At 47.5% G+C, this 21,480-nt stretch overlaps 1 protein-coding gene and 1 long non-coding RNA gene across 2 annotated transcripts in view; one reads left to right on the top strand and one right to left on the bottom strand.

Annotated features, from left to right (window-relative positions):
- Positions 1-21,480, bottom strand: part of LOC121592911 (protein scabrous) — a 66,146-nt gene that overhangs the window by 5,426 nt on the left and 39,240 nt on the right. Inside the window, exon 4 of the mRNA XM_041914821.1 lies at positions 9,690-10,286. Coding sequence (XP_041770755.1) covers positions 9,690-10,286 — 597 coding nt within the window. The remainder of the gene's footprint in view (positions 1-9,689; positions 10,287-21,480) is intronic.
- Positions 2,180-3,896, top strand: LOC121592912. The gene is made up of 3 exons (XR_006004709.1): positions 2,180-2,243; positions 3,029-3,129; positions 3,199-3,896. It is a non-coding gene; the product is annotated as an uncharacterized LOC121592912 (long non-coding RNA).

Below are 21,480 nucleotides of genomic sequence, written 5' to 3'. Positions count from 1 at the left end.
GTTGGTTTGCGCTATAGAACAAAGAAAATAGTAATTTCGTTTGGTCTTCACTTCACCAAATGTTAGAACGAAATCGAACGACAAAAAAAAAAAAAAGCGTTACGAAGCGTTACATTGCATCTGTCAATTTTTTCATTACGTTGTTTTTTTTCAATCGGGTTGTAATGCTGATGTAACCTCCTATAAATTAATCTCCTAACGGTGAAACGATCTACAAGGTGTAATTTGCGGGGTGTAACCTTGGCCTATGACATGAAGATCGTAAAAACATACCAAAAATTTAAAAATAGTCGATTGAATTTCACTAAATCATAGTAAAATAGTGTATAAATTTAAAATATTACGAATCAATTTCATCAAAAAGTCTGCTCATAAACTGCCTTTTAAATCATAATAAACGTGTCCAGCGAATACACGTTTGATGGCATTACAGGTAACCATTTAGCCGCGTGTACCCCTAAACCTTCCGATGATATCAGCCAGACCTCTTCATTCGCTTCGTACATACAATATTCTCAAAGGAATGATGTTTTTCCTACTCTTTCAAAAAAAAAAAAAGAAAAAACGAACTCACCACCGGCCGGGTAGGTATTGAGGCGCACGGGTGTAACAAAGTGATACATTCCTTGGTGCGGTCCGGTGTGCAGCCCGAATTATGGACAAAGTTTGCCGAAAGATAATCCCTAATCCTCCGGTTCCGGCAATCTGGGCCGAGGCCAAGGGATAAGTAAGTGTTCCATGTTGCCATCCTTTGGCCAAAAGAAACATTCCACTTTCATCTTCTGCACAGCGAATGCCGGCACACAGTGCCGGATTGCTTTCTCGTGTCTCGGGATAAAACGTTGAGCTGGGAGGCTCCCAGCCTTTGGGGTTTCCAGCTTACGAAACCCTTCTATTCCACCTCAAAGGAACGACTACCTGCCCCTGGATGGGGGGGCTTTTGCCACCCCTTTGCTATTTATATTGATGCTCCCTACCGATGCTCGTTGCGCATACAATGTATGTCTGTACTGGGGCGTTTTGCGAACCTTGTGAGTGTAGAGTTTCCCACAAACTGCCCACACCCCTGCTGCTGCTGTTGCTGCTGGCATGGCATGCTGGATGATACCAGACAGCATCACCATCACCATCAGGCCCCTTATCGACCATCCGGACCGTGGGATACGATGGTTCACCACCAACAGCGCAACACTTTCGCACTGCACATCGGTTTTTCGTCGAAACGATCAATTGCATCCCGCCCTGTGCAGGGTGTGTGAGCCGGTTGTACTCCCGGCACCATTGCGTGGCATTGCAATCATAAATCGATAGTGGTAAAATGTGTCAATGATGGGAAGCGGGTGCATTTTTGGCATCCAATCGCCAGATCGCCTTTTGCCCGCGCGATGCTCTGCAATTGAGTGGATCCGGTACAAGAACGCTCAAAATATTCAATTCCATTTTTCGACACGCTTTTGTTGCGCCAGAGGGAAGCGGAAGGAAAAACGGTCCGGTGTGCTGCGTTCTGCACCCAACTGCTGTACACCCGAAAATGGGGCTGTGTATGGGTCAACTCATTCCCATGGAATGGCATATTGTGAGAGTGGTTTTGTATCGACAAGTTCCCCCATGCCAGGTCGCGTGTTGGGAAAATGAGTAAATTGGAATTTAGTGTCCCGTTGATATGCAGCGGATGAAATAGAATATGCCGATGGCTCAAATAAGATAACGAAACGGGCGTCAGCAAGAGAGATGGACCGGCACCGTACGTAACAAATGTCGATTACTCAAGCGGGCTTCTCACCCGCACTAATGTTAGGGGGTGGGAGGGAGCTTACATGACAATCTCATTTGCAGCAGCTGACGTCGTTTGATTGATGACGAGCGACCATTCGAGGCACAATCATTGTGTGCCGCTTGTGCTCACACCATCCTCATCATCATCTCATTGCGAGTATGCACTCCTGCTTGGGCACGTCGAATTAAGCGTCCGAACTTCGATTCGCAACCAAATTGAGTGGCCAAAGCTTCATCCATCACATCAACAAGCATTGGGTTGCATTCCGGAGTTCTCCATTCAATCAAGCTTGTATGATTTTCTAATCTTTCACCATCGATGGATGCATTTGGGACGGGCCAATCTCATCGGTGTGATGTGTCGAAGCAGGAGTACGTTTCGATGCAATCCCCTCCCTGCACCATACAAATTGCATCGTGCAATGGTGTGCACATGTTTTAGGACACAAAGTTCGCCGTAAAAACAGGTATGTTTGATGAAGGTTAATTAGATTTTTCTGTAAGTTGTTGATCGATGAGGTGTTGCAAATCAATTTGAACTGAGCGGGCGTGTTTTTCGTTTCTGCTAAAGCTGCAATTAGACTAATGTAGTGGAATTTCGGTTGGTGTATGCAATGCTATTTCGTTAGCTATTTCTGTGCCATTACAACCGACACTGCTGCTGCTGCTGCTGCAATGGGGAGTAAATTCTCAAGCACCAAATTCGTTCCCGTAAATGAAGCAAAGCCAAATTTGCCTCTCAAAGGGTGGCGCAGTGCCGTCTCAAGTGAAAAGTGAATCCCTATTTGTGTGACCCAAAAATTTCCCCAAGCCCTGCCACTGCGCCGGGCTAAACTTTGTGCAGTGTCTGTGGTCGGTGTGGTTGAGCGAATTTGGCGAATACATCTCCCAAAAGCCCGTTCGTTGCTAGCAGCAGAACGAAAGCAGATCTGCCAGTAAAATCCCATCCTCTACCCAGCCGAGCGTTGCCGGCAAAAGGCTTTTCGCTTCGCGTGGCGAAAATGTAATCTCCTTGATGCGCATTTTCTTCATCGTGGAAGCTCGCGTAAGCGCTCGTTGCACGTATGCAAATGCATTGCCAAATGCAACACCCAAAACGCGCCGGCACCGGGCACGGTAAACAACACGTCAACTTCAAAACTTTGCGCTGGTGCGAAAACATTTCAAATGTCGCACACTGCCCTTCCCCCCCGTACACATCCTATTACATATCTCGCAGTGCTATAAATCTCATTTTCTTTCGTTTATTTAGTCTTCCATCCGCTCCGTGGAGTTCCCGAGTGTCGCTTGAATGCTTCGGTTATGGTGCAGTTGTTTTTGCATAACTCGCCCGGAATTATTTGGACAACAGGGGTAATGGAGCTCTCTCTCTCTCTCTCTCTCTCTCTCTCTATCTCTTTATTCTCTCTCTTTCTTGGCTAGGTAGCGTCAAGTGCCACACTTCCGAAGACGTTAGGTCGCAGCGGGACAATGTATTCACGCCAACATTGCAGTCGGAAGAAAGTGCAGTGCAAGACAGTTTGTTGTTGCTGCTGCTGCTGCTGTCCGCATTCCATATCGCTTGTGACGTGAAACAATAGTGAAATCTCATCTGTCGCACGAGCTACGAGGAGAGTGGTTTTTTTGTGTGTTCTATTTGTTGCATATTTTGCATGCAAATGCACTTTACAATGCACTCAATCGCTTGGTGTGATGCAGTCGCTTGCTGAAGAAAAGGTTTTGCATTCATATCACCCACGATGACGATGATACACAAACTCACAGACACACACACACACACACACACACATGTGTATATTGCATGCACGACCGAGCAGCGGTTTGTTTGCATACTGTTTCCGTTTGAAGTTGTGACCATCTTGTTGTGAGACGGTGGACGGTGTGCCCTTGTCAGAAAGATTGACTCTCGCATGACGGTGCGGTGTCACACAGTATGCTTCACCCGTCGTGGGGTCCTGGCTTATGATGGGATTATTCCCCATATGTGTGCGTGTGTGTTGCACTCAACTCTTAACCTTACCCGTAGAGAAAACAGCGAGAAGGCATAGTGCTTTCTAAACAAACAAAAACACTACTACAAAAGCAATTCAATCCATCAGATCACAGCCCTGCCAACAAGATGGAAAAGGATTGTGTCGAGCGTTTCGAAGCGTGGAAAATAAAAGCCGTTGCTCACGTCCGTCGGCTTCTTGGGAAACGAATCAAATCATTTTTATTTCTTGTCCCCGTTCCCTGTGAAAGTGTGTTCAGTGTGTTTTTCGCAGCATCATAAAGAGTTAAAGTTGTTGCTTCCCCAAACCCTATTACTCTTGCTGGCTTGTCCTGTTTGCACGTTGCTCCAAGGGATGCTTGGATGGGGCTTCACAGCAATGGCTGACAGACCCCCGGTACCTTTTCCCCTGTGCGGGATTGTTCACAACCTTCCGTGCCGTGTTCGTCGTCCGCTGCCAATCATTCTACCATCAAAGCGGATGGGGCCAGCATCAAACGAAGCGACTGCGAGCGATGGATTTTTAATACTTCTCCGAGCGTTGTATCTACCGCGTGGGGGCGGTCCCCGGTCTCCGTAATCCGTAATACGATAATACAATTTTTCCCCCGCTTCAACACTCTTGCGAACCTTTTTGCCATCACACCGATGGACCGCACCGAACCGGCTACGGCATAATGCGTAATTTCATAATACATTCCGATTGTCCTCTGGGTCCTTTTCCAGCCTGGCGGCGGCCTGAGTCGATCAGGTGGGGCCGGTGTGTGGTACAGCACCGCTACGGCATCGCTACACAGTGATTCGATGGTTATCGCTCCGGTCCCGGGCATAACGATATTAAGCGATCATGCATAAATTTCTTCCCCGGGCGCCGCCGTTCCCCGCATCCCTTATTGCGCTGGGAAGCTGAGTGAGCACTACAGCACACTGTCCGTGGAAAAACGTGGTCGGAAAGCTGAAATGAATCAGCCCTTTTCCAATCAAGACAGCCGAGGGAGATGGTTGGAGCACTCTCACGACCACGACTACACGCCGACGACGATGATGATGAGATGAGGGATCGCTTCACTGAGGTATGTATGCTGTGCTTGGAAGTTGTTCTCGGTATTGCTTTCCTCGTTGTTAGCATTACCATACCATTGAATTTAGGGGACGGGAAAAGCTCACTTATGTAAAAGATCAGAGCAATTGGAATGTGAAATGGTGAGGTTGTCATAAGTTTATTCGCGCTTATGGAATTCAGCGGGCCACAGGAAGCAGAAACGATGAATTGCAACCTCTTGCGCATCACCCATAAATCTTGGCTTCGTGTACGATGCGCAAGAATTACGTGCAGTTTGCTTACGGCGTTTTTCTGTGTAACTCTTCCCCCCCCAAGGCACTCGTACCATTCTGGTACGCCACGGTGGCAGGGTTCATTGAACAATCATCATTCGCCGAAGCACTTCATCTCAAGATCAACGACTTATCGAGATGTTGCCCTCCTTGACAAAAACTGATTGAATGTGCGTTTTTGTGTTGGGTTTTTTTTCTTCTTCCTCTCTGTTATTGCTTCAGCCAAGGGACACAAGCCGCAAACACAAGCACCATTCGCACACCGACCGGGGTTTGTAAGGATGCGTCCACTTGGGGGAGGGGTCCACGGTGTGTGTGTGAGTTAAGGGTTCGAGATCTGGGCGTGATAGAGCAAGTCACACGTGAAGAAGTTTTGCTTCCTTTTTCCCCGGCTGCGGAGGTTCGGTGCGGCAGACACCGATAGCAGCACTTCGACACGTTCCGGCTCATATGGTGCACGCTTCAACACGCCGCTCAATGAGCGGGAAACGATGAATTGGCGAAATCGGCGAGGATGGCGAAAGGATGGCGCAACGAAACCGTTAAGATGACACTCGACGCCACGGCTGTAGTGGGTATGTGTGTGGGTGTGTGTACGATGAACTTTTGGTTTTTTGTTTGCCGCTCACACTCGATCTTTCCTTGTGCTAGATAGCGGTGTGCCGCTAGAGAATGGTTTTACTTTAAGAAAATTGGAATTTCCTTCCAAAATTGCAAACGCAAGAATGCGAACGGATTTTCCGACAAATAATTTGCCTACGCGCGCGGGCAACATCACGATGTGATAAGACATTCGGCATCCCGAAAACCGATAGCGAAATTGGAGCGTGCCAAACGGCTTCATCGAAAGGATAATTCACTTCCCGGGGACAAACTAGGCGGGACCGATGGGGTATGGGGCCAGGGAAAGCAATCACCATTACCACAAAACGTCACCCGTGCTTTGTAATCATGGGCCGGTTCGCAATTCAATTAAATCGATTCATAAAATGGTTTTGGGACGCAATGGCGAAACCGTGGCTGGTACGAGATATGTATACATGTGTGTGTGTGTGTGTGTGCGTGTCGTTTAATAATTCCAACATTGATGGAATAGGGCCATTTACAATTGAACGATGCAGTTAGAGCAGTGAGTACATTAGGTTCATTTAAATTACGTATGCGAAGGAGCGAATGCTGTTGGTGGTGGGCGTGAAATTCAATTGTAAGTGTATGAATTCTTCGGGTAGGTATGTTTGGATGGTAGTGGAAACAACGTGTTTGGAGACGGTAACATGTTGCGATACTGAGCTGAATGTTATTACGTTTGCAACGACATCGCCGGAGTAGGATCGACTGAAACATTTCAGGGATTATATGTATGCATTTTGCAACAACTTAGAGGACGATGAGAGTACTAAAACGTTTCCAACGAATTATTTTATGTGACGAAACCTGATCAAGAAATCGAGAGAGAGAGAGAGAGAGAGAGAGAGAGAGAGAGAGAGAGAGAGAGAGAGAGAGAGAGAGCTCAAAAGATTTGACTAGGTTATTGGTGATATCCTTTCGAGTTTCAAGTTGAAAATATCTGTAAATAGGGCGTTATCTACAGAATGAATTAATGATCCTTCATAGTGTATGTCGAAGAAAACGTGTGTTTTAGTGAATTTGTCATCAAGCATACATCTTCTATTGAGAAACATTGGGCAATTCATGCAAAATTATGTATCTTGTTCAATCAAACCCAATTCATGCATAGCGTTTCCATGCAAATCCTTCGCGATACTCCAATTGAGACTGAAATGATGACACGACACGATGAAGCCTCCTACCGAGCTCGGTACTCCGGTACAAAGAATTCACACGGCGGCACGGTTTGCTTGCCGTATCCATCTCCGCGCCGAAGCCACATTTTACGACGCCACACACTAATTTGCATCGCTACCGTACAATTTCGAGACAAATGTTTATTCCCAGGCGGAATGAATTTCCCGCCCCATCCCTTGCCCAGACAGCCCATCGCCCATCATGATGCGATGGTGTACGGGGCAGGCGTACGTCGGTATTATTGTACCGTCTCAGGTTATCGCGCTCACCTGAGTGGAGTGCTCCCAGCGCTCAACGCACTGGGGACGGTGCAGCGGTGTCCTCCCGTGAGGTGCGGTTTGCTGCTGCCATCAATCAATAGGAGGAAAGTTATTTCAGCTTTCCAGCGATGCGATTTCCCTTGCGAAAAGCTCACCCCGGGTGAGCTTGCTGTCCATTCCGACGCAGATGCGCTCCGAGATCCTGTGCACACGGCCGTTAAATCCCATCCCTGTGCGTTCTCCCTTTGGGACTCTTGAGGGCACAAAAAGTGTACCGAGCGATAGGGAACCGTCCCCGTTCCCGAGTGAGAATGAAGTGAGCGCGAGATAGGCACAACCACACATAGATTCAAAAAGCATCCCGTAAGCCAAAAAACATCAGAAAGAAAAGTCACGGCGCCGAAGCCCGCCAGTCCCGCCGATGAGCGACTACATCGCGGTGGACACTGGGCGGGCCGGCGAGCGTTTTTGTGCCGCAGCATTTCCGGAAAATCCGTGTGAAGGTAATTTAAATTTCACGCTTGTCAACTTTTCGATCATTCGCGTTATTTCCTTCCGCACCGTGCGCTTGCGCCTCCCACCCAAACATTGTTTTCCGTTTCATATCTTCAGTTTTAGGTACAAAGGTGCGTTTTTTTCAGGCGTGCAATCTCATAAAAATAGAGGAAGGGCAAAAAAAAACGAGTTTTTGGGTATGAAATCACGAACCTTACAACGTTCGCAGGTACACGGCAAGCTGGCCGTGTCGAACCCCGGGAAGCTGATGTTTGGCTAATGAATGTGCACACACACACCGTGTTTGCGGGACCGTCAAATGTTTCATACGGCCATAGCGGATCCCACCAAGCCCACGACACGGCACGGCTCTGGTGTGTGTGTGTCGCCTAGAAGCTGTGCTACGGATAAGGACGCTTGTCGGCCCGTTTGTTCGCGTCGTCGAGTGCGCTCGGGAGCTGTGCATGGCTTACATGACACGCATCGAATCGCACTGCAGCGTGAGCGGTGAAGCACGGGATGGAGCATTGGAAAACATTGTCCCCTTGTAGGAAAATATCGAAACAAGTGAAGCATACCACTCTAAGCGCAGCGAGCAACGGTGCTTTTTGTTGCTTTCCTGGAGCCGGTTTAACAACGATCGCGCCATCGCCCTGGAACTGTTTCGCAAAGCTAACCATGCATCGTTGCAATGCCATGCAGTTTGGTGCAGTTAGAACAAGGTACCAAATTTGTGTCTGCCATGTACGTGTACGTGTGTGTGTGAGTGCGTACATCGATCTATTGATCGCTGGTGGCTGTGTGGTAGCGCCGAGACGATCCTCGCATCAGCGCTAGCGTTACGCGTCGTTTCGTTTGATTATAAAATTTTGCGGTGAACAATTTTTCATTAAAATGTGTGTGTGTATGTGTCTCCGGCAAACTAACGCTCCTCAGTGAATCGATATTTCAGCCTCGTATTGTCATGGGGCGTACCGTACTGTAAGCCGATGTCGTTGCCGTAGCTTCGTTCGAGCTACAACGGCCACCGGTAAATCATTAATGGATAACAGCATAGGGGATGAACCATTTCGGGGTTGCAGCGCGAATAAGCTTTAGCATCGTGGCCCTGTTTTTTTTTTCTTGTTGCTCGTCGATACCGTGAGCGTTCATTTATGTCAACTAAAATGTCAATGTGTTGCCTAAAAATAGCCGACTCATCGATTTGATGTGAGATGGACAGAAGTTTTACACGGTTTTCGGGCAAACATGTTCGCACATAAATGCTGCCTTGTCGCTTAGTATGTCTAAATTGGTATTCAATTTCGTCTTTTTGTTTTGTATAGCAAGCATACACGCGAAGCGTAATTGTTTGTGATTCCGGGTGATGTCCGAAACTGGCGCTCTATGTGTAACATATGGAAATTGTAACAGCGAACGTTAGCGACAAAAACTCGGCTACATTTTGTAACCTAGAGCAGTGCTTAAAAACTGTTTGCCAAAGTAAGAGTCTGAAAAAATGGACATTTTTCGTATAAAGCTATATGAAACAGCTGTAAAAGCGTTAGGTGCGTCGTCACGACAGCTGACAAATTTGACTACTTTGGCGTAACTGCTTTAGGCCCCTGAAAATAATGCCTTGCTCTTGAACAACGTGAACGACAAAAAGCTATGCCATTTGATAGCAACTCGACAGAAACTCCGGTCTAATGTTAGTGGACGTCAATAAAAACATCCTGAACAGGAAGATTTCTCTGTTTTTTTATTGAGAGTTTCAAGATTTTTTGTTCATTGGTAATGAATTTCAGTGGAACAATGCCAATAAATCGTAAATATTCATAAATATTTGAGAAACAGTCAAACAATTGTGCAACGCACCCAACAAACCATGAAAGACCCTTCAAATGGAAACAGGAATAAAAACAAAAACTGAGTTTTGAGCAATATTTCTACCGCAATTTAAAGGAAAGCGTCTTGAAAAAATGAGCATACCTTACTTTTTTAGGTTAGGTTAGGTTTCCCATTTCTCATACCCCTCCCGAACTTACCTTCTCCAGCCGGTTGTGTGCCATCTCGCGGTGCAGCACGGCCGCGGACCGGATCCGGGCCAGCTCGTCCTTCAGCTCGTGCACCTCGCCCTGCAGCCGCTTGACCGTGTCGCGCTCCTCCTGCAGCGCGCTCACGCTGACCGCCATCGCCTGGATGCTTTTAGCCGCGTTGTGCACCTCCTCCCGCACCAGCCCCTGCTCGGAGGCGGCCTGCGCCACGCTGAACTCTACCTTGGCGATTTCGCGCCGCATGTCCGGTACCGTCTTCTCGAACTTGCCCTGCATCGCTTCCACGTCCTCGAGCAGCTCCAGCATCGAGCCGTGCAGCTTGTCCAGCCCGGCGATCTGTCGGCTGACGTTGAAGTTAGCGCCCGCCAGACGGCGCTGCTCGATCTCGACGCTGCGCAGCCGGTCCGCCAGCCGGTGGCCGTGCAGCTCACTCAGCTGGCGCTTCAGCACGCTCTGCTTCACCTCGAGCTCGTGCAGCTGCTGGCGGATGAAGCGCTGGTGCCGCATGCGGTGGTCCGCCTCCGGCTCGACGAAATCGATCGTGTGGGGCAGGATCGATTTCTCGTGCGAATCCGACTTGAACGCGTCCTGTGTGAGCAAAAGAGAGCGGGGAAATGAAAACATCATTAGTGAAGGAAGGTTTTGGCTCGCCTGGGGAAAAATGGCTTTAAAAAGAGGTTGAGTCCATTGGAATCCAATCCAATGCTCAGCCAAGTGACCCAAACACCCCGAGTGGAAGCGAGGATTAAATTTATACCTCTTTACGCCACGCAAATTACTAATTCAGTTGTGTATCCCCATTTCGGCAAAAGAAAACTGGTGGCCACCAGCTTACTAAACGTATTGACCATTTGCCCCCTCGCCAAATTGCTTGGTGGGATGCGCACACATGGGAGTTTTGGGATTTTGCACATCCCTCCAAAAATTTACAACTGTACCCGCTGTTCCCATTTTGGATAGCAGTGGGTTAGCTGTGTGGGTTTGTCGAGAGCGGGTAGGTAACTGTGCGTGTGTAAGAGCACCAGTTTGAATTAATAATTAACATTCCGTGCAGCAAAATGCGCAACCGTTGATCACGTCCGTACTGGGTTGCGTACGGGCAAATGGAACTCTCCGAGGTCGACTGGTTGGTTGGTTGGCTGGCTTTCCCCTTTTCCCACGGCCAACATTCCTTTTCGAAAACAAAAAAAAAACATACACAAACACACACTCTCCAAATGGGGTGAAGTTTTTCGAATTTACAAAATCACTGTGTCTAAGCAGGGCGGTTAGTGGCCCGATGGGTCCCGATCGTCTGCAATGCGTTTGCCTTTTGTCGGAGCAAAACCAAAAAAAAAAGAAAAAGAAAAGGAAGCAGTACTGGGAATGGCTTGGAATTGAATTTATAATAATGCCTCGTCCAGGCAAAGGGAGCAAAGGGATTGGTTAATGGTGGTAGCAATAACATTCGGAAGAAATGGTTCGTTTTATTATTCAGCAGGTTTTGGCCTTTCGAGCAGTGGCCTGCGGCCGCAGGTCACGTGCCAGTGGCCTCGGACTCGGTCTCAGCCAAGGATTTAGAGCAGGCACTGGTATCAGCAACAACATAGAAGCAACTACTCCATCGTCTGCGTCTTGGTTTTGCCCCTTTAATACCAAGGGAGGAGGGCCCTACCTGGAGTGAGCGTTAGTTGTAAAATGCGTCCAGCTGGCTGCCCTTTAACGCCTAGTCGCTGCGGAAGGTTATTATTGCTCAGCTCGGCGAACTGAAATTATACAATTACGGCCGTTTTCCAATTCACTTTCACGTAGCCAAACCGAAGGTGATACCTGATGATGACTCCCAATAGACGGGTGTTGAGGGAGAGACCAGGGCCCGATGCCCGATGTAATAAATACGCCGCAATTCGTTCGAAACCATCCGGCTCACTAGCATTCCCTAATGAAGCAACGCACAAATACCAAAAATCCCCCTCTGATACACCAAAAAAAGGTATACAACAGTGCTACAAATGGCGCCGGTTTGAATGCTGTGTGTAGCTTCATCTCCAACCCAGGGATGAGTGTTAATTCCGGGAAGCAAATTCCGAATAGCGCAAAGACAATGCACGAAAGGCTCGCCAGCACAGCACAGGTTGGGTGAAATGTGATACCGGCACGCGTTTATCGTTCTCCCGTCGTGTGGATGTTTGTGTGTGAGAGTGGCTATCCCTAGTGTAAAATAAACATTTCACATGCCCGGTTTTCTACGCCCTTGCCACAAGGCAGAAGCTAGTCGGCAGGGCGGTATCAAATTATGTCCGTAATTAAGGCTGGCGTACTGCTCAGCCAACAAGGAGAGACACGCACAGCTACACTTTCAGCTAGCTTGTTCAGAGGTAATGCAATGAGAAAGGGAGGGTCCGGAGCTGTTTTCAGAATGTACTTGCAAATGCACAGTTGCAGGCGATGCAGGGAAAATGCAAAATGAGCAAAATGCTAAGAGATGGACCATTCGAGCATTCAATCAACTTAATTAACCACAAATAAAGATTCATCTTGAAACATTTGCCAGGTTGGTTTGCTTATTTTTTGTGTACTGAGTGTGCGAATTTACAATAATACCATTCCACCCTTGGAGCAGAAGGAGCACCAAACGGGAAACAATTACAGTAATCGGATTGTTTGACAGTGAAGGAGGCTCTGAGAGTAGCAGCAGCGGCAGTCGCAGCATCAGCAGTGGCACGTGCCGTTTGATTGGCCAAATCATCCACCGAAGTCGATTGCTAGCGGGTTAAAAGCCAGCCGGTAGACAAAGTTTGACTTGGCCGGGCGAAAGTTCAACCCACGACAACGGCGAGCGAGCATCAAACAACCGTAGGGCAGAAGTGGATTGATGACGCTCGTTGATTTTTGGAATCCAATTTCATCGCCCCAGCCACTCGAATGTAAAGCACGCTGCTTCGCAGGTCGGGTGTTTCACGGTTTGAAGGGTGCTTCAAGGGAAGGATTGCCCCCCTCTCCTGCCCGCTTTTTCCTCTCCCATTTCTCCCCCTCCCGATTCGGAGAAGAAGCTGCTCGGGGCCAGTTATTGAACAGATATGAAACTATCTTTTGCGTTTGAGTTTTAGAAGTGACTTTGCCCCTTTTTTTCTCTCTTTACATGCCTTTGTAGCTTTGTGTGAGGGTGGTAGGTGTTAAGGATCCTTATCGATTGGGTTTGGCAAAGTGTTTTGCAAGCAGCAAACGATAAGCTTCTTCAGGAAAAAATGGTTTCGATCGCTGGCTGAAAGGTCGCAAACTTTGGGCAATGCTGATGCAAAACTTTCGCTCGCCGCACGGATCGCGTGGGTTGAGTTGGTGCAGAGGAACGCGATGGAATATGCGTCCCACGCAGTGGGCGAAATGAGTTTCGCTTGTGAGTTGGGATGACCGGTTGGGCAGACGGCACGTACCGGAAATACATCTTCCCGCACGAATTAAAACCGGCTGCCAGTACGAGCCGCCCTCCCTAGGAAGGCAGGTGGTGCGCGTTTGCAATGCACAAGACTAAAGCACAAGAAAAAGCTGCCCCGATGACAAAATGGTAGCAATTTGGAGAACGTGCGGAACGAAGCTAACGAGCAGAAGAAACGAATGCTTCTATTACACTCAGGGAAGCAGTGAAAAAGGAAAAAATCGAGCAAAAAAAAAAAAAACTCCCACAAGTAATGAAAACGTTCACGTAGCTACTTGGCCGTTGTGCCGCGTAAATGAGTTTCTTGGGCGAGTGCTTTTCTTGCCGTAGCGCCCGCAGAGGTAAAAATGGGTTTTCTGTAGCGAAAGATTAACTATATTTTTTTGCCCCTTACCACTTCCTCCCATTACGTGAACCCGATGGTAGGGGGGGGGAGCAGCACCTCTGGCCTTTGGCCTTTTCTGTTTGTTCGTGGAGAAAATGTAAGGATGAAAAAAGGAAAACATATTGGCACCTGAGCGCACATCTGAGGTGCAATATGGAGGGCTTTTTCTTATTTTTTTGTTGTTTCGCTTACCACCCTCGTTTTTCCACTGTTTTTTTTGTCCCCCGCTGCTGTCCATTTCAATTTTTTACGTGTTCTAATGTTTGCTGTTTGCACAACTTCCCGGTTGCGAAAAAGTGCAACTCTGGTGCAACCATTAGCCCGCTCGTTGCCAAGTGCCATCTTTGGCTTGTGCTTTGCATCAGGGTGGTTGAAAACTCTCTCTCTCTCTCTCTCCCTCTCTCTCTCTCTCTCTCTCTCTCTCTCTCTCTCTCTCTCTCTCTCACACACACACACACATAGTGACCGTGCATGTGGGTCCAATAATTGGACCACCCGGCGACTCAGTGCAAACCCTCCTTACCCCTTTAAAAAGGTATGAAATTAAGCGCATGGAGAAAGATAGAGATAGAAAGAGAGAGAGAGAGAAGGAGAGAGAGAGAAGGAGAGAGAGAGAAGGAGAGAGAGAGAAGGAGGGAGGAAAACGAAAAAAGAGCTGCAGACAAAGGTGTAAAGATCCGTCGGTTCACTTTCTCTCGGTGGAAACAGCAACACACCGCCACAGCAACAAGGTCCCCGTGTGGTAGGTGGATTTTGCCTAGCGAACCGGAAACGTTCGCCCGACGGCACAACGTACACCGAGCGGCTTTTGTGTGGAGCAGATTTTTGCGGTTTTTCTGCACGATGAAGCCCGGATGCGTCCTAACGAGGTTGAAAATTAGGATGTAAGGCTGCATGGTTGCCGCTGCCGCACGGAAATAGTGGGCACGTGTGGATGGAAAAACTCCCTGACCGGAGGGAAAAATACATTTCCACCCTTGCCTCACCTAGGAGGTATATACTGTGCGCACTGTTATGATTGTGTGAATGTGTTTTTGTAATGTCTGTTTGCACACTTGCCCGATGGAAACCACATTTCTGGCTGCGTAAGTGCTGACTGTGTGTGTATGTTTTATTTTTATTTTTTTGCTGTAGTTTTTCGCACAAGGTGACTCGAACAAAGGAGTTACAAAATTATATTTGCATGTACCGGTAGGTTGGTGCAAAATTGTGCTACTCTTTGTGCAGGAAACCCCTTCTAACAGGAATTTGCCGTGTGTGTGTGTGTGTTAAGACTCGCCTAACTATGAAACTAGGATTAATCTTCTGTAACGTTTTGCACCTCAAACCACTGCTGCCCCCCAAAGAAAGTTTGCGCATAAGTCGTGAAGAATTAATGCATCGCTTTTGGGGGCACGAGTGGTCGAAAACGGCAAAGTTTTAAATTGAATCGTTTGCAGCAAACCCCTTTGTGCCGAAAATCGTTTCGGTGCTACCGCCCACACCTGGATGCATTAATTTATCGTTTGGGTAATGGATCGTTTTTGTTTGCCAAAGCGAGAGTGAGGGAAGAAACAAAACAGAAAAGAAAGCGGTCATACATTTGTGCGGACGTGTAAATGATGACAGCCCACCGAGCATTTATTCTCGTTGCGCTACATTAACGCGTCGCACACGTCGTCGTCGTCGTCGGTGGTGAGGGAATTTATCATCATTAGCCCCCGCTGGCTGCAAGTACGCAGCCAGATTGCACCGGACGCGTACTGGGCGTCTCCATCGCAGAAACGTGTACGGTGTCCGTGGTGGTTTTCAGCTTTCAGTGCAGCACACATGCACATCGGGTTTTTGTTTTTAACTGCAGCTGCTTCTTCGTTCTCACCCCTCCCATTTGGAATGTCGGTTGTAGTGGGTGGGAGGGGCTGAAGCACAGTATAATGAAATTAAAACAAATCGCTTAAATTGCACTTTTCAGGTGAATAAACAAATCCGTGCGAGCGGTGCACCGAGATTGAACCGTACGGTGTTGTGCTGGATTTGAATGGCCGAGGGAATATGTGCAGGTGTGTGATGGTGGGAGCACAGGAATTGTAAGAACGAAACGAGTGAGAGCTCGAAATAACCAACCGTACATATATCACGATCACCCCGCGCGGTGCCAAGCGCATACGCCAATTTTCGGGCATTTTTCTCCACCAGATTGGCTCCACCGTGAGTGCGAGTGAATGGGAGAGGAAGGGAAGACTGGTTGTGAAATGGGTCGTGTTTTTCAGCATGGGCACTCAATAATCGGTTCACGGTTGAAAAAACATTCCCGTTCGCTCCGAACACGAGGACTGTGAAGCGTGCACTGAGCGAGGTGTGTTTGGAAGAAACTTAATTAAAAATGCAAATAAAAATGTGCACGTCCGGCCGGTGCTATGGTGGGATGGTGTTCAAATGCTGCGTACTGTTTTTTCACGTACAGGAAACACGAAAAAATCAAAGAAACCCGTACCCCCGCACATTGGACAGGTTACAGTGAAATAGAAGCGCAAAGAATTTAGTTTAGGAGCAAGGGAAAGCAAGAGCGACTGGGAGCAATGTTAGGATTCGTGCCTATGACCTGTTGTTTGAGTTGGCTGCAAACTAGATTGTTGAGCGCGGTTGAGCGAAAAGGGGTTTTTGTTTTCACAGGCTGGCACACAGTGTGTTGATTTCTAAAGAGCGCGCGCGCGTGGAAATTCATTTCGATCGCGAACCAAGCCAGAAATGCGGATCCAGAACCAATCAATCATAGTTGAGGGTAATTCCTGTTGCAAGTTGTTTTAGTGGAATTTTAGAAGAGTTTGGTATTTGCAACTATTTGCTTTGTAAACACTCATGCAAGACAAGAGCGCAATTTAAACCGTTGCAAATTTAGCTTGTAAAAAGAACTGTTCATTTATGAATTTACGTTTTTTTTTCTTTACAGTGTGACATTTACGCCAGAAACGTACCCAATTTTCCCCCCTGCAAAGCGTTAATAAACAGCTTTAATTTGATCCACTTAAAAGCAATTGATTTATACCATTCCACTACAGTTTGTAGGTATGCGGCATACATTCTGTTGAGTTCTTTCAAATGAGCAACGTAAAACGAGAAAATCTCCAACCGAGGCAATATTGTTTGTTTGGGATGCAGGCAGTTGGGTTGGTGAACTGCAACACCACACACTTGAAATTGTATTCACGAGCATCGGGCGGTTTTTTGTGCGCGTTTCCACGAACTCAACCAAACTGTTAGAGCACCTTTTCAATTGCTGGATGGGATATGGGCAGTTCTTTGAAATCGGTCAAAGTAGCCGCTACCTGTCCGCTTTCAGTGGCGCGAGTTATGACGAATTCCAGCAGCAAAAGGTTCATAGAAAGGACAGTGTGGTATTGTAAAGTTCACTCATTTATTTGGCACGTTGTGTTCCTCACAAACAAAACAAGAAGCGCCTGTTGTTATGCAACGTACAGTTTATAAATTAATATCTCGGTCCGGGGGGTTTTTGATTGTATAAAGCTTATGCACGTGGCGTGGTTTTTCGCAGTAAAAGGTAAAAAATGAAGCCCACTTTTGGACGACCAACGGTTGTGCAGAATTCATTTCCAGAATTTTTTATGACAAAAACAACGGGGTTTCTGGGCATGTTGCACAAAAGGTTTATGTTCAGCTGTAGAACATCTTTTTCATAACCAGTCCGTTCATTTTGTCATATTTCTAAGAAATGTTTGATGAAAATGGCATCGTTTGTTGCACGATGAAAGCGAACGGAACATGCTTTCCTTCTCGCTGCCCATAATGTGTCTCCCGAGCCATGGCTGGCGCACTTTGGCCGAGTGGCAAACGAGATTTGTTTCCTCATTGGTGATGTGTGCTACAGAAATTTGTTTTCCCCATTTTAACCCTTCACGCCCCTGTCGATTACAGTTCACCAGGAAAAGGTGTACAATGCTAAAAAAAAACCTCAACAAAAACTAAGCTCGCTTATGTACCATCACGTAACGTGGCACATCGTGTATTGTCATACCCTTACCCTATCAACAAGACTTGAAACTCGCTCGGGAAGTCTCTTGCAAGCTTGGGACGCACAGGATTATCCTACGAAGCTGCACACTGCAGCTGCTGCTGTCGGACGGATAGCAAAAACCAGGAACCAGTTGGGTGTTCGGTTTGCATTACAGCATGCTTTCAATAGGGACGCGCGTGTCGTACCGGCAAATGCCTTTGAAGTTCTTGCTCTTACCTTCTCACCCCTCCGTGCCCGTTGTGTGTCTGTGGGTGAATGGTTCGCTTTATGGTTTCGGAGCACGGAACACACTTGTGCCCGGGTGGCCACGCTTCTAGATGCGCTCGTGTAAATGACACCGACCGAGGCAAACGGATCGACGGAATGATCCATACATGTAAAGGAGATCGGTACTGGGGTTTGAATGCCGGCAGATGACATAGAAATCCACACCGGAGAGAGCTTTGTGGTGCTTTTTGATGCTGTGGGGTGCCGATCGCTTTGGGTGCAACAGTTTGCAACCTTTGGGGCGAGCAGCGTTTGATGTTTTTTTTTTTAGTTTTAGTTCCAAATCTCAAAAAGTGTCCGTACGCTTTCAAGTGCTGCTGGGAAGCATTCTATCGTGTCTCTATTTTTGTTAACCCATGAAACGATTTTTGAGTGTTTATTCACCGTTGCGTTACAGCGTGAACGCTCACGAGGGTTAAACCTCCAAAGGAGAAATGTCATCTCCCGGAAGGCAATCGTGTCCATCTATGTGAGTTGTATCTTATCGCAAAAAGGTTACATACACAAGCACATCTGTGTGTGTGAGTGTGTGTGAGCGAATGGCCAGTGCAAAAGCGATCAAAATATCGCTCAGAAAATGACACCCACATGGCCGCTGTCGAAGCAAAGGGATAAGCTGCCAACGTTTGCACTGCGTGCAAAAGCGAGATGATGGAACCGAAGTTGGGGCTGAAAGTTCAACCCATTAAGCGTACCCCCGGGAGCACGCTCGGAACGCTCTGGCTGGACGCAGCACGTGGTCCGTGGGGCATGAGCGGTACGTATTGAATATTTTATCGAGGCTGTATGGATTTATTTGCTCGCCTGAAACGATGCACCACACTAATCGGTTGCACGCGGGGAATGGGGTACGGTATGGGCAACATGTTTACGCGGAGGGTGTGCTGTTGTCCAAGTGGTGCTTGGGAGATGGGCACCAGATAGCCAGATGGTTGTTTCAATTTGTCGTAACCGGGAAAATCTCAGCCCCATACACCGGTGCACAACCGCCGTGAGGTGTCAATTGCAAAGTGCAGACATTGGTTCGGTCATGGTCAGCTGTAAGCTGTGTAATATCTCCCCTGGCGTGTGTGTGTGTGTGCTTGAGACCGTGAGAAAGTTTACAATTCCAGGTAATCTGGATAGGTCGGCTAGAACTCAATTCTACCGTGCATGCAGGTAGAATTGGAAATTGGGGCAATGGTGTGAGGTGGATCCAGGAAAAAGCAAACAAACTCCCTGTGCTGGCATCTTCTTCCAATACGAACCGTGCCCGGTAGGTAGTGTTTCGTGAACAGGTTGCTCGCCTGGGAAGCTTCCCATCTAGGAGCTAGAAGCTGGTGATTACGTGCATACCTTCACAGCACAACTAGAGGCAAAACTAATCATAGCGTCGTAAATAATGTTTGCACAAAACTTTTTCATTTCCAGCTCCGTGCTGCACGTGGCACGCTGTAGTGGGGAGAAAAGGCCACATTCTCACTAACAGATGCATATTGACAGGTCTCAGGACGCGTTGCAAAGTCGCATTTGTATGTTGAGCGTGCGGCCGCTTGCTTTTCTTTGCGCGTGTTCGCGCTTTTCTCTACTGACCGGCGGACACTTTTTCCTTGTCGATAAGTGAAGAAGGAAAATAATAAAGTTACGCCCTGTGACAGAGAGCTGCAATGCAAAACTGTCCGGTGCAGTGTCGCCCCGGGTCACTCCAGCGGCACCAGCAGCAGCCGGAACCTGGTGCATCCGTTTTGCGAAGGTGCTTACGACAATAATAGAAAAATGGCGGATAGATATTGGATAAAATGTAATCGAAAAAAAGGGCGAGCAAGTGAGAGTTGTAGAGTATTGGATTTTCTCTACAAAACACACACACACACACTAACACACAAATATAAACAGGTACACACTTGAGTAAAAGGGAATACAAAAAAAAAAGAGATTACGAAGAAAGCGAACGACCGTCTGGATGATCCGGAAATTCAATTTGAAAGTTTTCCGGCACTCTGAGGCCCGCGGGAGTTTCCCCCTTGTTTTTGCTTCCTTTTCCCCCATTATTAACCGGCTGCAACGCGGCGTGCCGGTGTCCTCGCCGCATTCTTGACGTGCTTTTTTTCCTGCGCACGCCGATCAACGCTTTGCATTCATGGCGGTGTGTGCAGTTCGGCCTTCGTTTTAGGGTGCACGAGTTCAGTCTTGCTGCGTGTATTGCGCTGTGTTTCTGTGAACTTTCGGCCAGTGCTGTGCGACGAGAGAACGGGCGAGAGAGTGAAAGATAGACCCGGCGTAGGAGTTTGGTTGAGGGAAAAAAAGTTCCAGCCCAAACGGTCTTGCCTAGTGGTGCGCAGTGACCGAAAAGAAAATGTTGCATGAGAACGGGGAGCCAAAAACAAAAAGCGCACAGACAGAACGCAAAGAGATTGATGCATGCAGGGTTCGTGGGAGCATGGGAGAGCATTGGATAAAAGCAACACAAAATGTAGACATTCTGTCTCGACAGCGAAAAAACAAAACAAAAGCCAGAAAGGGTGAAAGTGTACGTATCCACACAAAAACAAAGCCCGGAATGGAAACAGCCATAACCCACGCGGTCGGCTCCGGGTGAGGTTAAAAACGGATAAAATTCCATAAGGTCACTTGATGAAATAAAAGCACCGAAACCGAAACCGCATACGTTGTGTGATTGGAGTCGTTTTTTTTGTTTGTTCGTGGGTGCTTTCGGCAAGAAGCTATTTCGAGCGTCCTTCGGAGAAGACAGATAGCGCAAAATGCGTAACATGGTGATTGCACGGGGGCTTGTTTCGAGGGAATTGATTTGCGAAAAGCGGTTAACAATGGGCAGAATACTTAGAAGAGGATGGGGTTTTTGCGCATAGCAATTGTTTGATGAAACAAAGGTAAAATTACTTGTTTGCAAAGTCCTGCATTGTATTTGCTACCATTCGGTATTCGATGGAAGCTGTTTTGTCTTAGAATTCTGTTATCTGTAATTTTGTGAAAATAGATCTATTTTTTGACGGCAAAGTTGTTTCAAATGGATTCAGAATCCTTTCCAAAACAAACGAGTGTAATAGAAATAACATTGTAATAGTTTGCGGATTTGCATAAAGATAATTTTGCACATTTTTTACTGAAGTAATTTATTGCAATCCAACCATGGAACCCATCCGGAAAAAGCGCACTAGGCTCTCCAATCTCGGGCATCTACTCTGCGAACCCATTCTCCACCTGCCCGCCCCAGAGGTGGTCGGGCCCGCCAAACCATCAATGCTCGAACGAAGATCGCACGTGCTAAAGCTTTCACCCTGATTTGTTTTCATGCCACTCATTCATGCTTTATTCATCGCCTTTCCAAAACGGACCGAGTTTCCTTTCTTTTCGGGGTTCTGGAGAAAGGGTTTTTTGCACAACCAACATCCCCTCCCCCATCCAGAGCTGAAAGTAGTGATGGCGGCAGTGGTAGTGTCAGCGGTAGTAACCGCCCGGTATTCAGTGTGAATGAATTGAGTTGACACTGAATGACGCCACTTCGCCCGAGTGGAGCGAAAGATAACAAACAAAAACGAGATACCGAGTGCGAGCCGGCCGAAAAGGGAGCCGACTGTGTCAAGCTAAAGAAGTGGTCCCCAGGTATGTGTGTGTGTGTGTGTGTGTGTGTGTGTGTGTGTTTGCTCGAAAAAAATGGAAAGGATTGCCCCACCACCAAACACAGGAAGCGCACAACGAACGA

This window comes from Anopheles merus, chromosome 2L, assembly GCF_017562075.2.
Source record: "Anopheles merus strain MAF chromosome 2L, AmerM5.1, whole genome shotgun sequence".
Lineage (NCBI taxonomy): Eukaryota > Metazoa > Arthropoda > Insecta > Diptera > Culicidae > Anopheles > Anopheles merus.
This window is presented reverse-complemented; position numbering and strand designations above follow the sequence as displayed.